Raw genomic sequence first — 12,264 nt, forward strand, 5'->3', positions numbered from 1 at the left:
CCCAGGCTGGAGTGCAGTGGCCAGATCTCAGCTCACTGCAAGCTCCGCCCCCCGGGTTTAAGCCATTCTCCTGCCTCAGCCTCCAGAGTAGCTGGGACTACAGGCGCCTGCCACCTCGCCCGGCTAGTTTTTTGTATTTTTTAGTAGAGACGGGGTTTCACCGTATTAGCCAGGATGGTCTCCATCTCCTGACCTCATGATCCGCCCGTCTCGGCCTTCCCAATGTGCTGGGATTACAGGCTTGAGCCACCGCGCCCGGCCTTAACCCCCTTTCATTTCTCTTTTTTTTCTTTGAGGAGTCTTGCTCTGCTGCCTAGGCTGGAGTGCAGTGGCGTGATCTTGGCTCACTGCAACCTCCATCTCCCGGGTTCAGATGATTCTCCTGCCTCAGCCTCCCGAGTAGCTGCGATTACAGGTATGAGCCACCACGCCCGGCTAATTTTTGTATTTATACTAGAGATGGGGTTTCGCATGTTGGCCAGGCTGGCCTCGACCTCCTGACCTCAGGTGATCCACCCACCTCAGCCTCCCAAAGTGCTGGGATTAGTCATGAGCCACCACAACTGGCCTGCAAAGGCAGGCTTATATGGATTTTTTTTTCCCCAAATATTTTCAACCTGAGATTAGGTAAATCCACAGATGTGGAAGGCCTGGACACAAAGTTTGGTCTTCCTGTTTCCTGACACACAGCTCCTAAAACACTTGGAAGCTCCAAAGTGGTAAAGTATCTTTTTGTACGCCAATGAGATGACCGATGGTTAGGGGCTGGATAGCCTCAAAATGGGGAGCTGGTTGCCAGGGAACCAACCATGTGATTAGAGGGGCAGAACTTTCAGTCTCACCTCTCTACCTCCGGGGAGGGGGAGGGAGGTTGAAGGTTGATAACCAATGGCCAATGGTTTAATCAACTATGCCTATGCCATGAAATGCCAACTAGAGAAAAAAATAATTGAGCTTTTAAAGAATTCGTTTTATTTAGCAATCTTACTGAGGACTACAGACTGATGACTACAGTACGGAGGGGTCCTTCAGAGAGGTGCTTCAAACTGCTCCCAAACCGTGTCTCTGCTCACAGCTGATACACAGGTTGTGCAGGGTTAACAGGCTCAGAGGTTACATGAGACTTGCTCAGAAGTTACATTAAAGCAGAATCACATCAAAGTTTGGGTGCAAGAGTACGTCTGGCTATAGATGACAGAGGTATGTATAATCACTAATCCTCTCAGATGTTATCCTTTTTTTTTTGAGATGGAGTCTCGCTCTGTCGCCCAGGCTGGAGTACTCGGCGTGAGACAAATTCAACTCCATCCCGGCTCACCACAATCTCTGTCTCTTGGGTTCAAGTGATTCTCGTGCCTCAGCCTCCTGAGTAGCTGGGACTACAGGCACTCACCACTACGCCTGGCTAATTTTTGTAGTTTTAGTAGAGACGGGGTTTCACCATGTTGGTCATGCAGGTCTCGAACTCCTGACCTCAGGTGACCCACCTGCCTCAGCCTCCCAAAGTGCTGGGATTACAGGTGTGAGCCACCGCACTCAGCCCAGATGTCATCTTAAGTGTAGGAAAAGGCAAGGACTAGGATCATATATCATTTACCACTTTTTTTTTTTTTTTTTGGAGACAGTCTCATGCCTAGGCTGGAGTGCAGTGGTGTGATCTCAGCTCACTGCAACCTGTGCCACCCGGGTTCAAGCAATTCTTCTGCCTCAGCCTCCCGAGTAGCCGGGATTACAGGCACCCACCACTACGCCTGGCCAATTTTTGTAGTTTTAGTAGAGACAGGGTTTCACCATCTTGGCCAGGCCGGTCTTGAACTCCTGACCTTGTGAGCCACCCACCTCGGCCTCCCAAAGTGCTGGGATTACAGGTGTGAGACACTGTGCCCGGCCCATTTATCTTTTAAGACATACAGTGACTCAGGCAAGCGACATGGAGGCCGTGTGCTCTATCCAGTTTTCTTCAAATCATTCTTCCAGAGAGCGGCACATCTGCACATCAGCACAGAGTCAGGGGCTTTGTGAAATGACGTTGGCATGCAGAAATGAGCAAACATGACTTCTTATATTTGTTACTCAGTCGCACAGAAGCCTTCATTAAAAACCCGTAAGGGCTGATGACGGGAGAGCTTTTGGATTGCTGGATATGTGAAGGTGCCAGGAGGGCGGTGTGCTGAAGACGGCAGGGCAGTTCCACACCCCTTCCCCCACACCTGGCCCTCTGCATCTCTTCATCTCTGTCTGTATCCTCCATTATATCCATTATTCATACAATAAACTGGTCAATACATTTCTCTGAGTTCTGCAAGCTGCTCTAGCAAATTAACTGAACTCGAGGAGGTAGTCATGGGAACCCTGATTTATAGCTGGTTGGTCAGAAGTAGAAGTGACAAGCTACTACTCAAGATTGGCATCCGAAGTAGGACACAGTCATATGGGACTGAGTCCTGAACCTGTGGGATTGGACTGTGACCCCAGATAGACAGCGTCAGAACTGGACTGACCTCCTCGCCCTGTGCAACTCTTCATCTGTATCCTTCATCACAGGGGTCCCCAACCCCCCGGTACTGGTACTGGTCTGTGGTCTGTTAGGAACTGGGCCCCACAGCAGGAGGCGAGTGAGCATTACTGCCCGAGCTCTGCCTCCTGTCAGATCAGCAGCAGCATCAGATTCTCATAGAAGTGTGCACCCTGTTATGAACTGTGCCTGCGAGTCTCTGTGGAAAAACTGTCTTCCACGAAACTGGTCCCTGGTGCCAAACAGGTTGGAGACCACTGTTCTATCATATTCTTTATAATAAATTGGTAAACATAAATGTTTTCCTGAGTTCTATGAGCCATCCTAGCAAATTATCAAGCCTGAGGAGGGGGTCATGGTAACCCTTGATTTGTGGCCACGTTGGACAGAAGTGTGCATAACCAGGGGACTTGCAATATGCCTTTTCAACAATCGGTGCTGCACCAGGGGTGGTGGCTCACGTCTGTTATCCCAGTACTTTGGGAGGCTGAGGCAGGTGGATCACTTGAGGTCAGGAGTTCAAGGCCAATCTGGTCAACATGGTGAAACCTTGTCTCCCCTAAAGATACAAAAATGAGCCAGGCATGGTGGTGGGTGCCTGTAATTCCAGCTACTTGGGAGGCTGAGGCAGGAGAACTGCTTGAACTCAGGAGGTGGAGGTTGCAGTGAGCCGAGGTCACGCCACTGCACTCCAGGAAAAAACAAAAACAAAACAAAAAACAACCCCGAGTTCCTTAAAACACTAAAAATAGAGCTACTATATGATACAGCAATCCCACTGCTGGCTATACACCCAAGAGAAAGGAAATCAGTATATGGAGGAGTTATTTGCACTCCTTGCTTGTTGCAGCATTGTTCACAGTAGCCAAGATTTGGAAGCTAACTAGGTGTCCATCAACAGATGAATAAAGAAATGATACATACACACAATGGAGTACTACTCAGCCATAAAAAGGAATGAGATTCTGTCATTTGCAACAACATGGATGGAACTGGAGGTCATTATGGTAAGTGAAATAAGTCAGGCACAAAAAGACAACCTTCACATGTTCTCACTTATTTGTGGAAGCTAAAATTCAAAGCAATTGAACTTATGAAGACAGAGAGTAAAAAGATGGTTAGCAGAGGCTGGGAAGACAGTGGGTTTGGGGCAGAAGGGGGGACAGGCAATGGGTACAAAAAATAGAATAAGAGTTAGTATTTGATAGAACAACAGTGACTATAGTTTATAATTTAATTATACATTTAAAAATAACTAAAAGAATAGAATTGTTTACAACACAAAGGATAAATGCTTGAAGGGATGAATATCCCATTTACTCTGATTATTAAGCACTGCCTGTCTGTATCACAGTATCTCACGTACTCCCACAAATAAATACACCTACTATGTAGCCACAACAAAAAACCAACAAAAATAAAAAATGGAACCTTGATATATACCTTGCATCTTATACAAAAATTTATTCAAAGTGAATCACAGACCTAAAACTTCTAGAAGACAACATAAGAAAAATGTTTGCAATGCTGGGTTCAGCAAATATTAAGATATAACACCAAAATCATGACTGATTTAAAAAAAAACTGATAAACTGGACTTCTGCAAAACTGAGAACTTCTGCTTTTTGCAATAAAATATTGAGAAAGAAAAGACAAACCACAGCCTGGAAGAAAATATCTGCAGACCACATTGGCGCAACTGATAAAAGGTACATCTAGAATATATAAACAACTTTTTTTTTTTTTTTTTTTGAGGTGGAGTCTCGCTCTGTCGCCCCGACTGGAGTGCAACGGCCGGATCTCAGCTCACTGCAAGCTCCGCCTCCCGGGTTTACGCCATTCTCCTGCCTCAGCCTCCCGAGTAGCTGGGACTACAAGCGCCCGCCACGGCGCCCGGCTAGTTCTTGTATTTTAGTAGAGACGGGGTTTCACCGTGTTAGCCAGGATGGTCTCGATCTCCTGACCTTGTGATCCGCCCGTCTCGGCCTCCCAAAGTGCCGGGATTACAGGCGTGAGCCACCGCGCCCGGCCATAAACAACTCTTAAAACTCAATCATGAGCAACGACACCAACAAAAAGTCAGCAAGACTTTGATACTTGACTGAAGAAGTACGAACAACAGGCCGGGCGCGGCGGCTCACGCCTGTAACCCCAGCGCTTTGGGAGGCTGAGATGTGTGATCACGAGGTCAGGAGTTCAAGATCAGTTTGGCCAACATGATGAAATCCCATCTCTACTAAAAATACAAAAATTAGCTGGGTGTGGGGTCACACACCCTGTAATCTTAGCTACTCAGGAGGCAGAAGTTGCGGTGAGCTGAGATCGTGCCACTGCTCTCCAGCCTGGGCAACAAGAGCGAGACTCCATCTCAAAAAGAAAAAAAAAAGAAAAAAAAAGAAATGAATGACAAAAAAGCACATGAAAAGATGTTAAATATCACTTCCCATTTAGGGAAACGCAAATCAACACCATAATAAGATTTCACTATATGCCTACTGGAATGGCTAAAATAAAAAATGCTGACACTAGTTAGTGCTGGTGAAGATGTGGATTAAATGGAACTTTCTTTTCTTTTTTTTTTTGGAGACGGAGTCTCACTCTGTTGCCCAGACTGGAGTGCAGTGGTGCAATCTTGGCTCACTGCAACCTCCGCCTCCCAGGTTCAAGTGATTCTCCTGCCTCAGCCTCCCACGTGTCTGGGACTACAGGCGTGTGCCCCCATGACTGGCTAATTTTTGTATTTTTAGTAGAGACAGGGTTTCACTATGTTGGCCAGGCTGGTCTCAAACCCCTGACCTCGTGATCCAACCATGTTGGCCTCCCAAAGTGATGCGATTACAGGCATGAGCCACCGCGCCCGGCCTCTAAGTGGAACTTTCATACATTGATAGTGGGAATGTAAAAGTTTGGCAGTTTCTTTTCTTTTTTTTTTTTGAGACAGGGTCTCACTCTGTCACCCAGGCTGGAGCGCAGTGGCGCCATCTCAGCTCACTGCAACCTCCACCTCCCAGGTTCAAGCGATTCTCCTGCCTCAGCTTCCCGAGCAGCTGGGACCACAGGCACCCACGACTGCACTCGACTAATTTTTGTATTTTTAGCAGAGACGGTTTCGCCAGGCTGGTCTTGAACTTCTGACCTCAGGTGATCCGCCTGCCTCAGCCTCCCAAAGTGCTGGGATTACAGGATTGAGCCAGGGCGCCTGGCTGGTAGTTTCTACTTAAGTTAAATTCTTGCCATAAGCCAGTAGTCCCACTTCCAGGTATTCACTTAAGGGAGATAAAAACTTATATCCACATAAACACCTGTATGCACATGTGTACAGTGATTTTATTTATAATGGCCCCAAATGGAACACGTCCTTTAGCTGTTACACGGTTAAACCAACTGTGGCATATTCATACCATGGAATACTACTCAATACAAAGGGAAAAACTACTGATACCCATGTCCACACGGGTAACACTCTAATGCATTATGTTAACTGAAGAATCCAGGCTAAGGCTACACATTGCATGATTCTATTTATGATTTTTTTTTTTTTTGAGACAGAGTCTCCCTTTGCGGCTCAGGCAGGAGTGCAGCGGCGTAATCTTGAGTCACTGCAACCTCCCCCTTCCAGGTTCAAGTGATTCTCGTGCCTCAGCCTCCTGAGTAGCTGGGATTGCAGGTGTGCCCCACCACGCCTGGCTCATTTTTTGTATATTTAGTAGAGACGGCAATTTGCCATATTGGACAGGCTGCTCTTGAACTCCTAGCCTCAATGATCCACCTGCCTCGGCCTCCGAAAGTGCTGCCATTTATGTGTAAAAAGTAAAGTGGAGGTTCCTCTTCAAAGACTTTCATCCCTGTCTAATTAGGAATAAACAGCAACTTCTCTTAGAAGCAAAATGGATTCAAAGACCTGTGCTAACATTCTTAAGCATCTGCTAGCCGAAATAAACAAATCACTGTACTTGACGTTCTTAGCTCCCACAATTTAGCCTAAATATTTGCCCTGGCAGGCTTATACTGGTCCAAGCAAGCATTAGGTCATAGCCTGTTCCTCTTCCTTATTTAAAGGTGTTTTTACTTTTCTCAGCATTCCACAGGTTACTTCGTCCTTCCTTTGTTCTCCTCTGCCTTTGCCTCTTTTAAGAAATTCTAAGTTGCTAGCCAATCAAGACAAATACAAAACATACGGTCCCGTTCCAGCCAATAGAAACTGGACACAGCACTAGGGTAAATGCATCAGGTTATAAATAACCCTGTCTCCTGTGTTCAGTATACTCTCGTGACGAAACTGGTGACAAGTGTACCCTTTCTACAAAAAAAAAAAAAAAAAAAAAAAAATGGCCTTACTAAATAAACTTATGTTCGAGTACTATTTCTTTACGGCACCAAAAAACAAACATTTCAAACATGAGACATCCTGGAAATGACAAAACTACAGGGATAGAAAACAGATTAGTTGCTGCCAGGGGCTGGGAATGAATGGAGGCGTGGACTCAAAGGGATGTGGGAGAGTAACATAACTGTTTTATATCTTGATTGTGGTGGTAATTACATGACTACATGTATCTGTCACCACCATGGAACTGTATACTGAAAAGAGGATCTTACTGTATGCAAATTATACCAACAAACCAACACCAAACCCATTAAAATTGTATGGTATTAGGCTAGTAGATTCTAAACCTGGTTGTATCTCAGAATTGCCTGGGAATCTTCAAAACAAAGAAATGAAGAACAATTCCTAGACTCCACCACAGATTTTTACCTTACTGATTCTACACTGTAAGTCCAGAAAGAGAGTGGATAAATGAAAAAAATCCCTGTTTTCAGCCGGGCGCAGTGGCTCACCCCTGTAATCCCAGCACTTTGGGAGGCCGAGGTGGGTGGATCACGAGGTCAGGAGATCGAGACCATCCTGGCTAATACGGTGAAACGCCATCTCTACTAAAAACACAAAAAATTAGCTGGTTGTGGTGGTGGGCGCCTATAGTCCCAGCTACTCGAGAGGTTGAGGCAGGAGAATCGCTTGAACCTGAGAGGCAGAGTTTGCAGTGAGCTGAGATTGCACCACTGCACTCCAGCCTGGGAGACAGAGTGATATCTCAAAGATTCTCTAACAGCTTATAAAATTGAATTGTAGAGAGAATATCTCAAGTGCTATGTAAATATCGTTGAACTCTAGTGAAAGCAAATGGTCATTTGGTTGCCAATCTAAGTAAGTTTTTAAAGAATATTGCTAGCATTCAAATTTAAAAGTTCAATCTTTACAGTGTCGGTATCTAAAATCAACCACTTTTAATAAACTATTATGAAATAAGCTTTAAACATAAAGTAAAATCCATACTGAAACAGGAGTAGAATGTAAATAAACAATGTTTTTACAAATATTCAGAGAAGTTGTGTCATGAATGCTAATTACTGCCACTGAACTCAATACCTACTGAGAGTCAGCTTTTTGTATGAAGTTCCCAAACAGTTATTTATTCTAGAGAATTACAGCAGAGGCTGCTGGGAATGTTGCCTGCCTGTACTGACCTCGGCTGGGAAAAGCCAAGGTACACAGGATGCTGTTAGAAGTCCCACCTTTCCCCCCATAATCTTTGCTTTCCTTCTTTTCAGCTCTACTCTTTTCTTCTTCAATGTGCTGAATAGACGACATTTGAAAGATGAGAGGGCAGACATTGAGAAGGAAGGCCTCTGGATACAGAGCAAAAATAATGAGAACTAGCTGCTCCAATTCCCTAATCTGTGCTTCCCAATTCATGCAGATGACAAACAGTTAGAATAAGAGATGGTCGGAAACCAGAATGACCCATTTCAAATGAAGGTCCTGTGTAAATAAGTGAGGGTTTGTCAGCCCAGGGGGCTCTGAATGCTAAGAGGCATATGGTTTAACAAGTCACCCACAGAAAGAGCTGGCTGCTCCCTCTGCTGGCAAAGTCAGTCCCCATCTGGTAAATTCTGGCTCTACAAACGGAGCCATGAAAGCACACTATTAGGTCTCATTTTAAATTCAGATGGACTTAGTTTTATTTTCAGAGACAGGGTCTCGCTCTGTCACCCAGGCAGGAGTGCAGTGGCGCAGTCTTGTCTCATTGCAGCCTTGACCTCCCAGGCTCAAGGAGTCTTCCCTTCTCAACCTTCTGAGCAGCTGGGGCTATAGGCTTATACCACCATGCTCAGCTGATTTTTGTATTTTTTTTTGTAGAGATGGGGTTTCGCCATGTTGCCTAGGCTGGCGTTGAACTCCTGAGCTCAAGTGATCTGCCCACCTCAGCTTTCCAAATTGCTGGGATTACAGGCATGAGCCACTGCGCCAGTCTCAGGTAGACTTACACAATTTTTCACAAGCGTTAAAGAGTGCTGCGTAAAGGGGACAGAACAAACGGTAAATATTTGATGATTAATTAAGATTTCCTGAAATTCTTTTCCCTGACAGATGTTGGGTGGGTGGTATAATTCCAAGAAGTATTTCAATCCCTAGCCTAGATGTTAGGTTTTCCATTTTAAAACAGAGATGACTTCTTCCAGCAAGTTAATCTTTTTGTGACTTAGTCTGATCTGAGAAATGAGGATAATAATTATTCCTAACTTATACCTAACTCATTTAACTCAAGTGAGTTTAAGTGATTAACTCATAAGTAAGTTAACATTTAATGTTCATTATGAGTTAACATGAGTTAGTTTAACACAAGTTAACCAACTTGAGTTCAATGATCAACTCATTTAATGTTCAGATTACATAAATCAAGTAAATTTCTTAGACTACTTCCTGATACATGGTAGATACTCATATTAGCTATAATGTTTAGCATTCTAAAAAAGGGCGAACTGAGTGAAAGAAGCGAAACACAAAGGAATACACTGTGCATTCCAAGGTTAACCTGAAAACTTTGGAACCTTCTCAGGTGAGGTAGGACATGCCTCATTATTCCCTCCTCCCTTTTGGAATTCAAGCCCAGTTGACCAGCATTTACATTAAAACAGATCTTAAGACTGACAAAGCAGACTTTGTAGCAATAAGATACCAAACTGCAGCGGGACTCTAGTATGACATCACATGACAGTAAGCCCTGAAAGTGAAGTATTTCACCCCAAATTATGTTTCTTTGCTGTATCTTGAAATAGTCCTGCAAAGTTATCTCTTGTGGGGAAAATCTACATTCTGAAGAAAATCCCCTTCCTTCTCCTGATCCTGAAAATCCCCTAGGCCTTTTTCCTGATTCAGAAGAGATCAACTCTGATAAGAAACATTTACAATCTATTCTCTCAATAGCCTGCCACCTGGAGATTTCCTTTGCATAAGGGAAATCTTGGCCTCCCCAACCCCTTATCTTAATGCAGACCTTCTTTTCTCAGCTTTTTTTTTTTTTTTTTTAGACAGAGTCTCGCTCTGTCGCCCAGGCTGGAGTGTAGTGGCATGATCTCGGCTCACTGCAACCTCTGCCTTTCAGGTTCGAGCGATTCTCCTGCCTCGGCCTCCGAGTAGCTGGGGTTACAGGCTCCTGCCACCATGCCTGGCTTTTTTTTTTTTTTCTTTTTGTATTTTTAGTAGAGATGGGTTTTCACCTGTTAGCCAGGCTGGTCTCAAACTCCTGACCTCAGGTGATCCACCCGCCTTGGCCTCCCAAAGTGCTGGGATTACAGGCGCGAGTCACCGTGCTAAACCGCCTTCTATTACTTTCATCTGCAGCTTCAAGTCCTTATATAATCCAGACATTCACTTCTGTGGATTCCAGGTCTTTAGACAAAACTTTAAACCACTGTTAATCAGAAAATCTTTGAATCTTACCTATGACCTGGAAGCCACTCCCCCTCCCCCACTAGTTTCGCCTCTCCAGATGGAACCAATGTACCTCTAGTACGTATTGATTGACATCTTATGTCTCTAAAAGCACATGTTCTCAGGGTTTCCCAAGAGCTGTATCACAGGCCAATGGTCACTCATATTTGGTTCAGTATACATCTCTCCAAATATTTTAGCGTTTGACTCTTTTCATCACAGGTAGAAAAATTAAATATTGTTTCTTTTTTACAGGGTTTCACCCCAAGGCTCACTAGATTCCCTAACGCTTTACGTAGGTTGTATTTATTCTGAAGAAGAAGCTTGACCTGACTCACATTATTTACCAGCTGAAAGGCACATTTACCTGCGTTGAACTCGGGATCGTCTTCCAGTGAGACGACAGCTCCCTCCACGGCATCCACGGCGCTCCCGCCCTCCCGGAGGATGCCGTAGCCCACGGTGGCGGCTCTGATGATGCCCTGGTGCACTCGCTCCTTCCGATCCTTGGAGATGGGACCGGCTCCGCCGCCGTGGACCACTACGATGGGATTCATGTCGGCGGATCCTAGGCAGCAAGAAGGCGAAAGTGTCGTCCAAAGCCAGCCCAAGGAAGCCGCGCGGGCACAAGGTCCTCGGGAGACCCCGTTGGGATAATGCCCAGTCTCTATTATGCGAGGCCGGGTTCGCAGCTGGGGGTGCGTAGGGCCGGCTCGGTCGAGCTTGGTACGAAGAGCCCAGGGGCCCAGCGCCCTCCTGCGTTCATCTCCGCCCCCGGCCCGGACCTGCTGGAGTCTCAGTTTCCCCGGGGACGTTACCCCGCGCCCACTGCCGCCCGCCTCCAAGCCCCGGCGCCTAGGGAGGATGTCTATTTCGCCTTTGGGAAAATGTCTATTTTCGTTTATTTCGTTCGCCCTCTCGCCTCTCGGGCGGCTGCTCCGGGAGGGCCGCCGACTTACCCAGGGCACCGCGGGAGGCGGACGCCGAGGCCTCAGGCTGGGTCGAGCCGCCCCCGCCGTCGCCCAACACCGCAGCTCCCGGACGCCGGCTTGAAACCGCTCAGTCGGCAACCGCTCCGGCCACAACGGTTCTGCGCCTGCGCACGAGGGCGGGGCCGCCGCACCGCCCAGTTCCCGTAAAGCCCCGAAGCCCGGCCGGCACGCACCGGTCTCACTGTTATTCTGAGTCTCGGCTCTTGGCCCACGCGAGCTTACTAGTGGCACGCGGGGACCCTCCTCCTCCTGACCAGGCCAGGGGCTGGGTGGTTGGGTTGGTGGCGAGAAGCGTGAAGTGGCGTGTCACAGTTTTGTAATTGCAGATTGAAAATCTACGCTAGACTGTGCACAATGGCTCAAGCCTTGTAATCCCAGCACTTTGAGAGGCCGAGGCGGATGGATCACCTGAGGTCGGGAGTTCGAGACCAGCCTGACCAATATGGAGAAACCCTGTCTCTACTAAAAACACAAAATTAACCGGGCGTGGTGGCGCATGCCTGTAATCCCAGTTACTCGGGAGGCTAAGGCACGAGGATCGTTTGAACCCGGGAGGTGGAGGTTGCGGTGAGCCGAGGTCGTGCCATTGCACTCCAGCCTGGGCAAGAAGAGTGAAACTCTGAATCAAAAGAAAAAAAAAATTATACTGGGACAATGGGCATAAACAGGGACAGATCCAGGCAAACTGTGATTGATCTCCTGTGGATCGGAGAATCCCTTCCCTTCTTGTTTACCCACACTAATAACATATTTTACCACTCTTGGGAATTCTCTTTACTCCTTTTTAGCTTCGTTTCCTGCCTTAAGGCCCAGTTTAAACAAACCCCTCCTGCAAAGCCTCCCTGGCATCCCACTAAGGATCGGTCATTCCCCTTCTAGTGACCTATTGTGAGAGATTACCACAAATTTATTGGCTTCAAACAACACACATTATCTTACAGTTCTGGTGATCAGAAATTCAAACTGAGTCTGCAGGGTTGAGT

General features: G+C 46.4%; 1 protein-coding gene across 1 annotated transcript in view; it reads right to left on the reverse strand.

Annotated features, from left to right (window-relative positions):
* The window catches only part of ASRGL1 (asparaginase and isoaspartyl peptidase 1), a 38,455-nt gene extending 26,936 nt beyond the window's left edge, over positions 1–11,519 (reverse strand). Inside the window, 2 exon segments of the mRNA XM_017878382.1 lie at positions 10,657–10,857; positions 11,249–11,519. Of these exon segments, the coding sequence (XP_017733871.1) occupies positions 10,657–10,846 (190 nt within the window). The 5' untranslated portion in view covers positions 10,847–10,857; positions 11,249–11,519.
* Positions 11,520–12,264: the final 745 nt, after the last annotated feature.

Source organism: Rhinopithecus bieti, unplaced genomic scaffold (genome assembly GCF_001698545.2).
Source record: "Rhinopithecus bieti isolate Rb0 unplaced genomic scaffold, ASM169854v2 scaffold_11488, whole genome shotgun sequence".
Lineage (NCBI taxonomy): Eukaryota > Metazoa > Chordata > Mammalia > Primates > Cercopithecidae > Rhinopithecus > Rhinopithecus bieti.